Here is a 16,528-nt window from a genome sequence, read left to right on the forward strand (position 1 = left end):
AAGCAGATGGCAGGAGACCATATTAAAGAATGTATCAATTATTTTTATTAATGGGAGGCTACTGGATCATGATGTATCATAATGGACTAAATGTTTAGCAGTTGTGAAGTGTTTTGTCTGTTAGGTATCTCAGATGTTCTTAGCGGATGTTATTATATTGTCTTGTGATGGCATTCTTTGAGGGACTGGAGAGTGAAGTTTCACAGGAGACATACAAAGAGATATTTTAATTTCAGTTCTTTAATTGTATTCATATAATAAACATAAAATATCAGCATGTATAAAATGTAATTTTAAAAAATATTGCATGTACAGTGTGCAATAAAGTACATTCTGTCTGCATACATTGACTTAGAAAACAAGATACTATACGGTTAATAATGAAAAATAGCAATTATTATAAAAATAGTCTACAGTCTCATAATAGTAATGTAAATGCCTTTACTTATCTAAGAGACTTAACATAATTTTAAATTACAACAATTTTACATCTTCCATTCATATATACAGCCCTATTAAAGTCAAAAGATATTATAATAACAACATTCTTATTAAGATTAAATGACTGAATTATATTGTTATTTTACTATACAAAGCAACCGTGTTCCTGTTTGTTAAAACTGTTTGCACTTACTGTAGCTTTTCACACTATCCATGCTATGCACAACAAAATAATTTAGGTTTCTGTTCTTAGTCTAGTATATATATCCATTTCACAAATTAAACAGGATGTTAATATTTCAACTCCCTTTCCTTTTGTGTAAATCAGTCTGCTGGTTTGTGTATTCAGTAGGAATATGTCCACCAGCTTTGAACAGCTGCTACTGAAAACAAGCAAGAACTCCTCTTTTAATACATCCTGACAAAAATAGCCAGTTCCCCTCACCCCCTGCCCTGCTTGAGGTCAAACTCTGTAAGTCTTTACATTCTTTTCTAAGCCCAGAGCCACAGACATTATGCATCTCTTTCATGAGATTTAATTAAACAGATCTCTGCAGCAAACAGCTAAAAGTATATTTTGCTTGCACCACATTTTAGTCCAATAAAACTGGTATGGACCGCAAAGAAATTCTGCCTGAGGAAGGATGTCAGGATTTGTCCCTGTATTCATGAAATCCCTTTCCTCTGTGCAAGCTGGTAGGACCATGCTCTGCTCTGCTTCAGCAGTCCTCTCAGCCTCACAGCAGCCTCACCAAACCTGGGGTGGGAGAGGAGTGCTTACTTCAGAAGGTCTGGGATATGCTTACCAGCACACACATCTCCTAAATACCTTCAGTACCACCTATTCACCCCCCGAATGTCCTAGATTACTGTTTCATGCACCCTGTACCACCATTTAAATTCAAGGGTGATGCTGTAATACAGGTTAGAGTTATTAGCTAAAATACTGATTATGATGGCTTCCTACGAGAAAAAATATAATGGTAGTAAAACAACATTACCATAATACACACCTACAGGTATGGATACATTTAGTGTTTTGGGCAGGGGGTTGGAGTTTTTGTGTGAGTGAAGACAGCTTGAATATGTTTAATAAGAAATGCAATATGGCATATTGCAAAAAGAGCATTCACTACCTTCTGTTAAGTTTCTCATGAAGGAAGAGGAAAAAAATCTGGTGCTTCAGACTGAAGCAGTTGTCAGAAGAATGAAAATCAACTTCAAAAAATTTAATGGATGCACTATAATGTTTTTTTAGAACAGTGCTTATAAAAGTGATGAAATTCAGGATGTTATTTAAAGTCAATATAGTTCAGAAGTATGGTCTAACTCACATGTAAAAGTTCAATGGGAAAATCATGTAATACATTAATATTTAATTTCTTTTTCTCCATTATGAGCAATGCACACTGGTGTATTTAAAACTAATGTAGTAGAAACTGCAGTACAAGGACAAATGGCATTTGATATCAACCAAGTATTCCTTCCTTTCATCAGCTGAAATGGGCAATGCACTTCCTACACTAGACATAATCCTTGCTATGTTACTTTTAATTCATCATATTTTGTATTCAAATGTCAATATTAGCTAGTCTTTGGCAAAACTATGACAAAGTGGTTCCTCTTTTGACAACTCTAATTTATAAAAGCACCCCAATTAAAATGCTGATCAGTCCTATGTCCAATTACCTTCGGTTAATACTCACGTGTCTTTCTATTCCTTTCCTCCATACAAAAACCAAAACAACACAAAACAACACAAAACAAACAAACAAACAAAAAAACCCCCAAGAAACAGAACCCTGTTTGCTGCTGTTATCATTTTAAATCATGAAGTGGAAGCATAGGAAAACCTCTTCTGAGAGTCAGGAGTGTGTTGGGCTGTCTGAGAACTCACACATATACAACAAGATCAGTTCTGCTTTGTTCAGCCTACATCCAAGTATTTAGCACAGTCTCATAGAAATCCTTGGGTTTCCTAAGAACATAAATATTCTTGTGGTATTGGATACTCCATCATCTTTCATAGCCATCTGGATGTAATTTATTATCCCACGGCTAACGTTCCAATTACAAAGCTATCGTGACACTGTCTGGGTTGGTCGGGAATGGGCTATGGCACTGGAGGAACGCAAACCTCACAAGGACTGTGAGGAGGACCCAGGCACCAATAACAGAAGAAGCAATAGGAAGAAACAATTGCTTTGTTCTTGGATAATATGTTTTAAATACATTTAAAATGTTCACACAAAACAATAATCCATTTTAATTTCTTCTTACTATTTCCAGTCCTGTGACACTTCTGGGATGTGAGCTGGGCTCAGTGACAGCAAAATTAATACACACTTTTGAAACATATTTTGAATCATTAGAGAACTCCCTAATTGATCTTTTGGCTTTGGTTGAGGAAGAGCTATGAAGAACGTCTGCCAGCATCCTTTCTCATGTATTAATATTACAATTAGAATGAATGTCCTCCAGGAACAGACATCACTCTCCAGAATTTTGCTATGTGTTGAAGTGATATGCCTTCTACCTGCCCTCTAACTGCCAAGCCTTTACTAAGTCACAAAAACATGTTTTCTGACCACCTCCTAGCAAGCTTGTTATGAGAAGCAGTGCATCACATCAACACTTCTAAATATCCCTTTCAGTTTAAAAAAATCTTCCTTTTCAGCTTTTCTGTAGTGAATCCAAGGCCAAATTTGAAATTAAATTATCTTTGTTTCAGTTGTCTGCAATGGGAATCTTGTTATTTCCCTCCATTTCCAAATGGATCAAAGGCAAGAGTATGGATAAAGTAGTCCCTTTGGAAAAATGTGTTGCCAAAGGACACTGAAAGCATTGCCCAGAAGCACACTGTTGTGTCTCTGAATTCTGATCTCTTCCACACAAAAAAGGACACAGTTTGAATATTCTTGGAATAAGCAGTTGACATAGCACTGTTACTGGCAGTGCTTGTTTTAAATTGTGCTAATTGTAACACAGAGCAAGTTTGTTGAGTCTTGTACATCCATACAGTCTTCTGAAATGTCATATCTCTTTTTGTCTGAGTTCGTTTGAATCTCTGTCATTATGTTAGTTTCCATTTTTCTTTTGTATCGTTAAAATATATGTTAGAAGTCTCTCCTTTTTTCTACAAATGAATTTTTTAAAAAATGGAATTCCATGAAATGCTTAATGGATTTTCTCATTTTAAAGAGAAGCCTACACATTTTAAATTTCCTGGTCATTTCACTTGTGTGAAAGTATTACCATCTGTTTTCCAGGTTTTAATACCTGTAACATCTCTACAGTTCCCAGCTTACCCTGTTGCTTCATGTTTTGAATAAATTTTAGTTACATAAAAAAAATTAACAAATAACTAAAACTCATGTCTATAGCAGAGAAAAGTGAATGCAGATTGAAGAGAGAGTTTGAATACACTTTTGTAACATGAGTATGCCTTTTCTGGTAACCATTTTCATAGTACTGTAAAAAGTCATGGAAAGAGAGTAAAAATGTTCCAAGTGAAGAAAGATTTGTGCAAATGTCAGCTGTGAACAGAGGGTGTGAATTCAGGGCAAAGTGATATGAGTCCATGTCCATCTCATTTTCCTGTGAATTACGGGCTGATTTAAACCCTTGACAGGTAGTAACTTATCTTCACAGTGGCTCTCCTTATTCATATTTAAAATGAGCACAAACACCGTGCTTACGTTCAACTCAGTCTTTTAGCAAGTGGTTTAGAGAAGTATGAGGCCTTTTCTGCTTTTATAAATCACCTCCGTCATCTGTGCTAAAGCTGCTTCTCCTGCTGCTCTCTTTTGATGCAGCTGGGGATGTGGAGGACAAGAGTGGGTCTGTTCCAAATGGCGACACTGTGTCTTCCAGCAAGATTTCCTCTAGCCGTTGTTCTTCTTTTAAAGCTGCGCTGAAGGACAAATCTGTGAAGTGTGAGAGTGGATCAGAAAAGGCTGTAGATCCCTCGCAAACATCAGAATTTGGTCCATGTGCCAGAGGCATTTGTTGAGAGTAGTCTACAGAGTTCTCCTCAGGATAAGATTGTTGCTTGATGACCTGTGCAGCTAAATCGACAGCACTGAATGAAGACATGACTGGAAGGCCATGTGCACGTGCCTGGATCTCCAGTTCCTAACATTTCAAACAAAAACAATTAGATAATGACTTTAAAAGACAAAAAAAGTATCTTCAGAAAAACTGTATATGGGTCATACATGCAAATTAATTACATCTTTTGTCCAGTTGTGAGACTAGATTTTAAAATTTTTAAAACAGGAAATTGTTGATCTATGAAAATTTGCCACTCAAGTGTTTTTATTTCTGCTCCTGTCATTAAGCAACTGTACTACAGGAACATAAGAGGTAGGACAGGCTCTCTAAAACCACTGCACATTGAACCCAAGAAAGGTGACAGAAAAAATTAGAAACTTTTCGTTCACTATTCACTGCTATCCAGAGATACAGAAGATGCTTTACTTGATGATGCTGATAATATACAGATACATGTGTAAATCACTGTATAGAAGATAATTGATTTTATGTCTGTCTGCTGATCTCATTTTCATAGGGGTCTATATTCAAATCTTTCATTTCAAGCCTTGCAGGGCTATATTTTGCTGCTTCATGTCACAAGCAGATATAACATGGCAAAATATAACCAAGGAAATGTAACATGTGAAATGGTTAAAAAGGGAAAATGAAAATACTGAAGAGAATGTTGTGTCCAGTATTGATTTTTGGCTGCAGGGATATACTTTTTTGCTTCCTTTTTTGTCTTTGTCTGACTCTAATGCACACATAAGGAAACTGTTTGTTAAATAAATACTTTATTAATAAATACTTTATTAACTTTCCATGTATTCCTTTACATAAGGTCTAATTATCAAAGGAATTTCCTAGAAATCTAAAAAATATCCCCTCCCCAATATACACAGCAATAAATAGGGAAAGCCAGTTCATTTTTAATAAATGCCATTTGGGGAAAAATTATATAGATTAATAAAATTTGATGAGGGATAAGTACAGCGAAACCTTTGTAGTTCATGGCGATGCTCTTATACAAACCTGAATTCGGAGTAGAAGTCTTCTGTTAGCATGCTCTAATTTCTTCTGCCTGTGTTCTAATTCTCTGGCTCTCTGTTGTTCTTTTTGTAGCCACTTGATGTACTCCACTGATGCTTTTAAAATAGTTCCTTTGTTCCAGCGCATATCACTGCAGAATGTAGAGATAACCTTTTCACAATTGTGCATGTCAGCAGAATTCATAAGAACTTACAAAATCTTTTACATTAATATGAAATAATGATTTACATGACTATTATTCACTCTTAGATATTATTGCTTCTGAATGGAAATTTTAATAGAATAGTTAAGAAGCCCTTATATAGTAAAATTAATCCCAGAATGAAAATAAGTGTCAAAAGAAAGTAATAAAGTGACTTTTTGTGGGAGAGCTAAATGCAATATCATGATTCTACCATTACAGTTTTTATATTTTTAGTGAAAATTGCTTTTATTATTAACTCTAAGATTAAAATCTATGTGCAGTATTTCTGCATTAATGAACTAGGAAATATACATTACTGAGGACTTAAGCCTAAATTTTTAAAGATTTTGAATATACTGCTCCTTTTACCTGACTTACTAATGAGGTTGCTTTTATGCTTGTTGAGAAAAAAATGGCGTGTGCTGAATGCCACTCCTCATTGATGATAGACCAGACAAATCACCCTTTCGTAATGATAATGGCTATGGAATGACTAAAAATCCCATTCAAAAATCTTGAAACAATATAAACCAAGGTAAAATTCACAGCTACATGCAGACCCCAACTCAAAATCAAAGCCTTCCAAAAAAAACCAAAAAAACGTAAACCCGTCCATCATTCAGGAAATTGTGGTTTAACTTTCAGCTTACAAGCAGTCTTACTAACAACAAAACACTTCTCCAATACATCTGTTCAAGGACTTTCATGTGCTCATTTATAAACATTCCATGTATTCCTTTATGCAAGGTCCTGGAGGCCTTGGGACAAGAATGAATTTTTTTTTTAAATGCTTAATTTCTAATAAAGTTCAGTATTTTATGATACAGGATGCACCCACTGCATTAAGACTACAGACAAAAGGGTTTATCCAAACTATCCACTTCACTGCAAGATAGCTTAGAATAAGCAGAAGATTGGCAAAGGATCTGGTCCTGTAAAACAACCCTGAGAAAGAAAAAATATGTTTAAACCAGTAAGAATATGAGGTTGGGAGTGATAAGTAACCACCTTACTGCATTTTTTTTTTTTAAATACATATACACTGGCATTTATAGAGTCAAAAAGGAATATAAATCATACTCCAGTCAATCATCACTTTCCATTATTACTTGGTTACTTTACTTGATGAGAGTTGTTCCTACTCATATGCTCACCTATGGTGAGTAAAACTGTGATCTGGAGTGGATTTATTGCAGAAGGGTCTATGCTTTGCATTCAGCCTCTCAGAATAAGAGCCTAAGAAACTTTGCAAACTTATCCCAAGGCTAAGCACCCTTAGAGACTTCCATCAAGGCTGTTGTCTTTCTACTGAATGTATAGGGCAAAAGCTGGGCAGGTAGAGGATTTAAGGACCCAGACCACCTGGCCTTTCCTGATGCACTGTACTAGGGATAAAACCTTATAGAGCTGGTAGCTTTAAAGATGCTCAGAAGAACATGCAAAATTTTCATAAAGCATCACAGTGTTTAACCATATAGAACCAGCTTTTTGATCAGAGAGGGTTCGAATTGCCCCTCTCTGTGCAGGACATAAACAACAGGTCTCCAGCACACTGGAACCTCCCCTCATCCCAGTGGTGTGGGCCAGGAATGCACAGCTTTCAGGATTAGAAGGTGAGGAGGTCAGAGAGGAGGTGAGGCTCTGCCTCCTCCTTCATCTCCCTATACTTGTTGCCCAGGTAGGAGGACAATGTTTTCCTGCTAGAATCCCTTCCTAGGATGGGACCTTCTCCTCTCATGTGGGATGCCTATGTTCAAACTGTAAACGTTAAGGAAGTTTTTAGTACATATGGTGCTTATTTTCTGGACAAATCTTTGACTGTCATCACATGATAACCTTGTTTTCTTCAGACTTCTTTGGAAGGTTAGGTAAAATACCGAGAGGTCCCTATTTACTCTTTAATTGCAGTGGAGTTTGAAAGGCAGCGAGGTGCCTGTCTGTATACACCAGAGCCCTCCTGAACAAATAGGAACAGATAAAGTTAGGAGGACAGCAGCATTTCAAACTGGGAATCTCCACTGGCGTCTCAGATGTGAGCTAAATGTGCTATATATAGCTGAGAATTACAGTAGATTTTTGTTTAATTTCAAGTGAAAATGACTGATTGGACATTTTCATGACACCTTTGAAAAGCACCACGTAATAATATCTATAGCAGAAACTGGAGAAACACAATCTGCCTAGGCAAGGGGAGTCAGCTCCTCCTAGCATGTAATTAAGACTAGACTAAGCCAGTCTAGATGGTCTGAACATAAAAATGTAGCACTATGAAGTTATAAATTAATCCTAAACTGGCAAAATGGAAATAATGTACCTGTAACAATACAAGAAAAATATGCATATATCACATATTTGGCAAATAATTCATGAAGAATTTCATGTTATAAAATGTTATGAATTCAGGATCAAATTCAGACACAAATATTTTTGGTTGTCTTTTCTGACTGACATATGAATAAACCATATATTCATGACTGTATTTAGAATTTTTTGTGATGAAATTAATTCAAGTTACACATAATTGACAATTTTTATGCTATTGCTTACTTTTAGTTCATGTTGCCTTGATAGTTTGTATTTTTATGTATATGGTAATGATATTTTTTCTCATAGGTTGAAATAAATCTTCACTGGAGGGTTAATTTCTGGATTCAAACTGCCAGAGATGGATCTGGTCAACTTCTGCATGAGGTACATACAGATAGATATATATTGTGGTAATATTTACAAATTTGAGAGGCAAAACTACCATGGAGATCTAAAATGAAAATGCTGTGGTTGCTATTATAATTTAAGAGATGCTGTTATTTTATGCCTTGTATGTGTCTGTGTGTGTATCCCACATATCTTCTACACCTCTAGTCATACATCTATATACACATAAATATATATATATACTGGTTGGTGTCTTGTTAAATGAAGAATGTTGAAATTAAATCTTCCAATGTCTGAGGGCAACACAGCAAAAGATCAACTGGTGACCTTAGAAGTCAACGTGTCTTTTACTCTATGGCTCTCTATTTATATTGGGAGCAAAAGAAAATACTGATGATGTCTGTGCTGGTTCGGCATTGCAGACACTCTCTATACATTCTAGGCCAGAGCACCATACTGCAGTCACAGGACAGTGCTATGGGGAAATGGAGAGTCTATGCAGATGTCTAGGGTTGGAAGAGTAGCAATGTAACTGGTGACGATGAAGGCAAATGAGAGGAATAGCACTGGGGAGGTGCCTACATAGCAATAGTCTGCAATGCATCTAGCTCTGCTTAATGGGCATGCAAGCAGATTCATCTATGATGGGAAGAAAAAAAACACCTTGGCACTTGAAGAAGGATTAAATCTAAGTGCAACAAGTGCATAAGAAGAACTCAGAAATTGTCTGATCACTTACTGTTTTTCTGCTATTTCTCTGAAAATGCTGAATTCTAAATTGTATGCAAATACAGTAAACTGAAAAATGACAAATGTGGCACTAGGAAATTCTGGTTTTTGCTTTTTAGAGATTTTTATATTGTGCTTGCTCAGTGTATAATAGCAAGAAATCTTGAAATAACAAGGCCTACAAATGCTTTAAACCTTTAAAAAGTGAGCAGCCACTGGCTGTTGTTCGTCATTTTGTTGGAAACTGCTTTATAAAAACAGACAGAACAGTTGCATTCCTAACTGTTTTGAACCTATGAAGTTAGATGTAGACCAACTAGTCTTTGGAGATGGCAGGAATTCTTTTTTTCATTTTACTTGTTCATTGTCTATTAATTCCTTGCTTTTTTTTCCCCTTGTTCTTCATTTTTATTGTATGTATGTAAGGCTCCATCCTGTAAATACAGGAACACATGGGAAACTACATGTGAAACAAGTCGGTTGAGAGCGGTAAGAAGTTTTGCAGGTCTGGTCGTCAGCAACGACCTCTGCAAAGGAGGATTGTGTCTTTGTGTGTGCATGTGGTACCATTATGTGACATTTTTAGCAAGCTATGCATGTGTTATCTAGTTTAATTAACAGAGGTCTACCACACTTAACATGATTAGCATGCAAAAGTAGCAAATAAGTAAAAAAACGCATTGTGTTTTATTAGTCTCTGAACCCTAGCTCCTCCTAAATTTACCAGCTAAATCTCTCTGCAAATCTCAAATGCCCAGATCAAAACATGTAATTCTCACATAGCAGAGTTTCTCATTTAGGAGAGAAGAAACATAGCCATGAGACTGATCTTCAGCTCATTTTCGTTAAGATAACTTTTTTGAAGTCAAAAGAACTTCACTAGTTTACATAAATTGAACTCCTGTGGGAAGGATGAGAGCATCTGATCATCTAAGATTAAAACTAATTAACGAAAACACAGTTTGGGAGAAGGTGATAGTCGTAGAGTTCACCAGCCACAGAACAGTTACTAATAACAAATACATTTGTGAAGTTGAAACTATGTTTGCAGACCATTTCTTTAAAGAAATTAGGTTTAAACTATGCTTGTTCAAAGAAATGCTTTGAAAGACTTTGTACTTGTTTTGATGACCTGCATGATTACAAAGTGTATTCTCCTGAAAGGGGCAGCAAGTTTCCATTTTATAATAGCATGAGTGTACACAAGCTTTTCCTTTACAAGAAACGTGGCCATGCTGGCTATCAGTGGGTGCGTCCGCAGACAACAGACAGAAGGTCAGGCACAGGCAGATGCAGAGAGCAGAGAGAGAATGAGAGAAACCCACTGCTTCTGCCCAAATCCTCAATGGTTCTGTAAAATAACCAGAATTCTTAGAAGAAAGATTTTTTTCTTAGTATTACTGGCAATTCTTGTCTGGCTACTATAAAACAGTTCTTACATAAGCATTCCCAGATATCACAACATGAAGTCCTGTTAACCACCTAAAACTGGGTTCTGAAAGGTTGAACACAAAGGAACCATGAACGGAAAATTCATAGTTAAAGGAGCAGGTTATGAGGTTTTGAGATAAATATGACTGGGTATTTTGGGCACTTTTTTATTCTCTTTTTGAATTATTATGTGTAACTGTTTTGCATTTCTGAATCATCTACCACATGGATATCTATAAGCATTGAAAATTAAACAAAAGAGTCAAAGTTCTTTGCAACTTATACTTATCTCCATTTTCTAATGCTGATGAAGTGAACTTAAAACACCCATTCATTTAAGCAATGTAATCCACACTTTCTGTCATTAAATTTAGAAAAAAAAAAAAAAGTGTAAAGAATAGGGGTTTAAGCCAGTCAAAAGAAAGCCCCTGCAGAAGCCCTGCAGGAGCCAAACAAGTTCACTGTATAACTAACAAAACAAAAGTGAAATGAAAACCCCACACACCACTTCTAAGAAATATAAATCATAAAAGGTTTCCAAATAGCATCAAAAATGTCCTTTTCTGTTCCTGAGTCTGAATGTAATCTTCTTGAAGCAAGCCATCTGGGACAGGCATGCTAACCACAATGGCTTAGTTATAGTACTATTTGCTCTTCAATGCAAAGGCTGATTTGCTTCACTGTCATTAGTCCAAGCATCAGTAACATTTCTGCTTTTACAGCTAAGTTCCCACTATAAGAAGAATCTTCTAAAATCAATATGTGAGGTGAAAATGCTATGTGTGATAAAATGTTACAGATAAAGTATTGTAAGAGATGATACACCTCTTTCTTTCAAAGAAGAAGAGGGCAGATTGGGGGCACAGTAGGGTGTTATGAAGGAAAAAGCAAGAACTGAAAGAGAGGGTAAGGACACGGAGTTATGATTTAGCAACACAGGACCATACCAGAAAGAAAGAATAATTTTGATCTGCTCAACCAACACAACAACATGGTGAAATTAATGTATTTCCACCTACAAATATAAAAAAGCATATGTTTACACTTCTTTGGGTTAATTTAACCTGGCATCAAGCTATAGCAAAGTTACATTATAACTTAGTTTTCCAAAAGCGTCCTGTGCTTTCTGATGCCTCTTTTTTTCTTAACACCAACTTGAAAGATTTTAAATAGGCCTGTTTTCAAAAGGAGTACTGATTATCAGCCTTTTGAATACAGCAGTGCTCAGAATATTAGACACTTAAATACCCCTCATGCTTTTGTAAACATAAGCCAGTTTGGAGCTGTCACACTGTTGAACTCAGTCATGGGTTTGCAGACTAAAACAAGAAAAGGCGATGTCTTTAGGTTCTATACCGGAAACTTTTTCATCAGGCAACAACACCAAAATCTGTGTGTAAAATCCATCATCCATTTACTGAATTACAGCTCCAGATCATTTGTTTTAGGAAGAACTTAAGTGATTTTTCTTGGTATTAATGTTTTGAATAAGTTCATAAACTAAACTTGAATCCAAACCAAAACATGTAACTGAAACACCTCTGTAGGCAATCAAAAATTGCGACTGGAATTTGTACCTCATGCTCATTTCTGATTGCAGTATAACTTGCTTCCGTTATTGCTTTATAGCTGCAAACCAACAGTGCCATCCACTGTTTTTCTGAGAAATCTTTCAATTATTTGCCCAAATGGTCTTAAATACTTAAAGATGCACCAGCAAAATTAATACTCTTCTACCAGTCTGCGTTCGCAATGGATCACATGTGGCCAAGCTTTATTTAGGTGCTTAAAACACTTCTTGTTTTAACTCAGCTGTAACACCTAGTTCTACATTAATAGCAAGAACATGCTCATTTATCTGATCTTGGGTGAATGCTGTAGGAGCTGAGTTCATGAATTCCCTAAAATGGATGCTGTATGTGAACTTTCTCTCTGGCAATTTCACTCCAAGTGGCTTGTTATGACAACCTTGTATTTACATGAGTCTCACACAACTTTGTATTGTCATAGAAATCCTTAATATAATCAAAAGTTTCTTAGTCCTAAGGAAAACAAGAAGGCTGAAATATCAATAGATGTTTTCACTTGAAGTATCATGCAGGTCTGTATTGACATGCAAGTGATAAAGACAGAGTCTGTATAATCAATTTTATGCGAGTCATAATCACACTTGTGCACGGACTTAATGCTTCCCTGAGTGACATGAGAAATCTACGGCTAAAGTTCAGCATTAAATATCACCCTGAATTGTTATTGCTAATCCTGCAAAAGGTTTTCCTACTGAGGTGGCTTTTTTCATACTGATGACAAATATAAGCTTTAAGGGAATGCAGGTATAATTTAAACAATATGCATTTTGTGTTACTGTAAGTATATGCATTAGTATAAAATGCTATTATTATAGCAATTATAGCAATTATTATTTTTATCCTTGCATTTTAGAAGTGTTGTGTTCCCTTCACGGAGCAGAGGACTTATGAAAAATGCTCAGTCTACAGATTCTTAAGCCTTTTTTTTTTCCTAGGCAAAGGACAGTGACAACATGCATTTTGTTTTATCCCACTAGAGGGCCCATGGCAAGGGCTGAAAGCATTATTCCTTCCTTCTCCAGAGACACCACACAATTGCTCCCAGGGACAGAGAGCTGGACTTTCTGTTGTTTGGCTTCTTTTTGACTTTTTTTAGTTTTGTTTGGTTTTTAGGTTTTGTTTGATTTTTAGGGTTTTTTTCCCCTGATGTGGCAGTCTCTCTTAAATGCCCTGGAACCGCTTTCATTTTACTATCCTTTCTCAACAGGCACCAAAAATCTGTCAAAGGTTTGTTACTTTAACAGTCTGATCTGAGCTAGTGACCCAGCACAGATTTTGTATCCCATTACTCAATCCTAAAGCGAGTATATGCAGCTGTCTTTTTTTCCCCCCTTTATTTAAACTATAAACATTATTATAGAAAGACTGTTGAACTCACGGATCATTAGACTTCGGGATGAGTGTGCCGAGCTCCTTGATTCGGTAATTAATATTATACCTTCTTCTTCTTTCAACTGTTAAAAAGAAACAGTTACTATTTTTATGGTGAAATATTCTTAGAGAAATTCAACATAAAACATTTTAATTAGTTAAAAACAAGTCAGTCAATGTACAGAAATTTTCTTCCTCAAATAGAAGTCCCAAAATGATTTCTTATCTGTCTCTGACTTACTCTCAGGACAAACTATATGATTTACTGTCTCTGTATCTTACCATACCTGTAGGTTGTCTACCTATTTAAAACTAGACTCCCTGATAATGAAATAGTCACACATGAGCTCACAGCACTTTTTTTCTGATGTTTGTGATCCTTTCTCCACCCTGCTCCCACACAACAGAGACTTCAGCTCAGTGGAGTTTTGCTGATGACTTCATCAGGGACACAAGACAACTCATGCAATATTTCATATTTTCGCAGAACTCTGGCTACAGATCATGGTAACGGCTTCATTATCTGTTATCTAACGTTACCAGCGCTGCAAAACACTGAGAGGACATAACTGCAACCATATCCCTCCATTGAAACTGAGAAAGACTGTATATCAGAAACACTTCATGCCCAGCACATCTGTTTCTTTCAATGATGGACAGCACAAGTGCGTTTACAATAACTTTTAAAACACACAGAAAAAGAAGAAAAGCATAATTAAAACAATTTTTAAAAAATTCTGTATTTTAATTTATGCTTCTCTTAAGACAAACTATGTATGGTATCTTGGTTTACCCACAGTTTAGTTAGAAAGGAAAAAGAGAAAATAAGCCTCTTAAAATTAGTTCCCCCCCTCTCTGTTCTCAGTCCTCTTCATCAGCATTAGACTGATATCCAGACTGGAGTGTGTGACCATTCTCCACACAAAGGGCCGGTCACCTGTCTGCCTCCCATTTCACTAATTTAGAGAGAATCCTCCTCTGCTTTTTCTCCAGCTACTTTTACATGCACAACCTTCCATTTTCTAGCGGATAGGCCCAAAAGATATCCCATCGCTTTGGGGTATTTCTGGTATATAATTGTGACATAGAAAGTATATCGAGTGAGGACATAGACCTGTTGTGGCACTGCTAGCTGTGAGAGACCAGCAGTGATGTTCTATTGGCATGAACTCACATTTTTGTCCACTCCCTCCACATTGTACTTTCACTCAATCCAAACCTCACTGGATGGACAGGATTCAGCTTTGGTCCATCATTAACATGGCATTGAGCCATTTCTCTTACCCCTTGCTTCTTGGAAGACCTTACCTTGGGCTTGATATGTTAATGCCACTGTACTCTGTCAGACCAGACCTGACCCATGTAGGCCAGCCTAGAACCTGGACAGAATGGATACACGCTCCCCTCATCCGTGTACAGAGAAGTGCACTTAAAGTTAGATGTCCTGATTTTTCATGTAACTACCAAAAGCCCAGTAGAGCTAAATTAGAAGTGTGCAGCCAAGGGAGACCTGTTGGGTCTTCCTAGGCTGACTTCAACCTTCTCACAGCCATACGAGCATATTGCTTTCAGTTGCAACCCCACCACATGGGTCACTTTTGATTCTTTACTTCTTCCAGCACATAAAGGTGTTTTTTTTTCTTCTTGTCTGTGTGAAGCTCTTAGGTTTGTGGGACAGTCAGTTATTTCCTCCCTAGCTGATTCCAGTTCCGGGAAATGCCTAGGTGTTTTTACTTATACTGATTAAGTGCTCTGCCTTGGTGAGATATATTGTCTTGTCTTACTCTCTCTAGAAAAAGGAATTTCACTCGACAGATTAAAGCACCTCAGTTTCTGTAGTTGTGATTCACATATTCAGGAAACAGGGGTTTAATCCTCCTTAGTGTACAGTAAAGTGACCCCTTGCATCCCATTGGTGCAGATGTGCTGGATTTAGTAGGAGAATAGCATATGCAAGCACATAACAACTGAGCAATTTAAAAGATGTATTTCAGTTATGTTAACAAAATAATGGCAGGGCAAAAAGAGTTAAAGAATGTGCATTAAATATACAGCCGTATGGCATAATAGTTGTTTAATATTTACCTTGTGGAAAAGCTCTGCAAGAGACTCATCAAAAAAAGTAGTCAACTAAACATTGGCTATAAAACAAGGCAAAGAAAAAAAATATTTACAAGTGGACACTTAACAGTATTCTTTTTCTTCCATTTTTAGTAGTTTTTTCCTGAAAATAAACTCCAAAATGTTATGCTAGTGAATTAGGGGGGAAATTTTAAGCTTGAAAAAGCATTTAAATAGATCTTTCCTGATCCATGCCTGTTGCAGTTCCAGTGGTATCCTGAGTTACAAATAATATTTCAGATACTATGTCATACTAAAGCTGAACCAGAAAAATAATTTTTAAACTACATGGATAAGATACAGGAAAAATTCTTTGTTTGAATAAAAAAAGAAGAAAAACAAAACCAAAATACGTTTAGCAACAGATTGTACTCTTGCTTTTACATGAAGAAGAGGTTCCATTTCTTAGATCTAAATCCCTTTTTTCATGGTTTCATTGAGGATCCAGACTTTCAAAAGAAATATTTTTCCAGTTCTTCCTTCATATGAGGAGGCACACGGTCATTCCTGTAAAATGTGGACCTTAATTCACCCTGAGACATGAATGTTTGAAAAATTCTCATCAGGTTTTGAAAACTGCTTTTTCAGACCATCTCTGAAAAACCTGGTACTCATAAAAGAGTAAATCACACTAATAAAGCCTTTATATATAATGTGAAACTGCACTGGCTCTTCAGAGAAGATGTGTTAGCAAGAGGCCTTTAAACTTATATGGTATGTCTGTAATCTGCAAAAATGTACAAACAGAAATAAGGATGACTTCTGGAAAGCCTAAGTAACAGGTGTCCACAGTGCTTGTTAGCACATTGCACCAGTGAATGTATACTTTCAGGTACGTAATTTCATGCAAGTAAAGCCATAAATCCCTCAAAAATTACCAGAATAGCCCAAGGACAAAGATCATAGAATCATAGAATCATAG

General features: G+C 36.3%; 1 protein-coding gene across 1 annotated transcript; it reads right to left on the reverse strand.

Annotated features, from left to right (window-relative positions):
* Positions 1–3,954: 3,954 nt before the first annotated feature.
* On the reverse strand, positions 3,955–13,562 carry TFEC (transcription factor EC). The gene is made up of 3 exons (XM_010079956.1): positions 13,493–13,562; positions 5,509–5,656; positions 3,955–4,575 (listed from the first exon to the last, which is right to left on the reverse strand). The coding sequence occupies exons 2-3, from the start codon at positions 5,650–5,652 to the stop codon at positions 4,195–4,197; spliced, it is 525 nt and encodes a 174-aa protein (XP_010078258.1). The 5' UTR covers positions 5,653–5,656; positions 13,493–13,562; the 3' UTR covers positions 3,955–4,194.
* Positions 13,563–16,528: the final 2,966 nt, after the last annotated feature.

The sequence above is a fragment of the Pterocles gutturalis genome, unplaced genomic scaffold (assembly GCF_000699245.1).
Source record: "Pterocles gutturalis isolate BGI_N339 unplaced genomic scaffold, ASM69924v1 scaffold38419, whole genome shotgun sequence".
NCBI classification, from domain to species: Eukaryota; Metazoa; Chordata; class Aves; order Pterocliformes; family Pteroclidae; genus Pterocles; species Pterocles gutturalis.

Coding starts and splice junctions, on each gene's coding strand:
- TFEC (XM_010079956.1), bottom strand. CDS start 5,652: ATGCGCTGGAACAAAGGAACTATTTTAAAAGCATCAGTGGAGTACATC. Junction 4,576..5,508: donor GACTTCTACTCCGAATTCAG/GTTTGTATAAGA, acceptor TTGAAATGTTAG/GAACTGGAGATCCAGGCACG.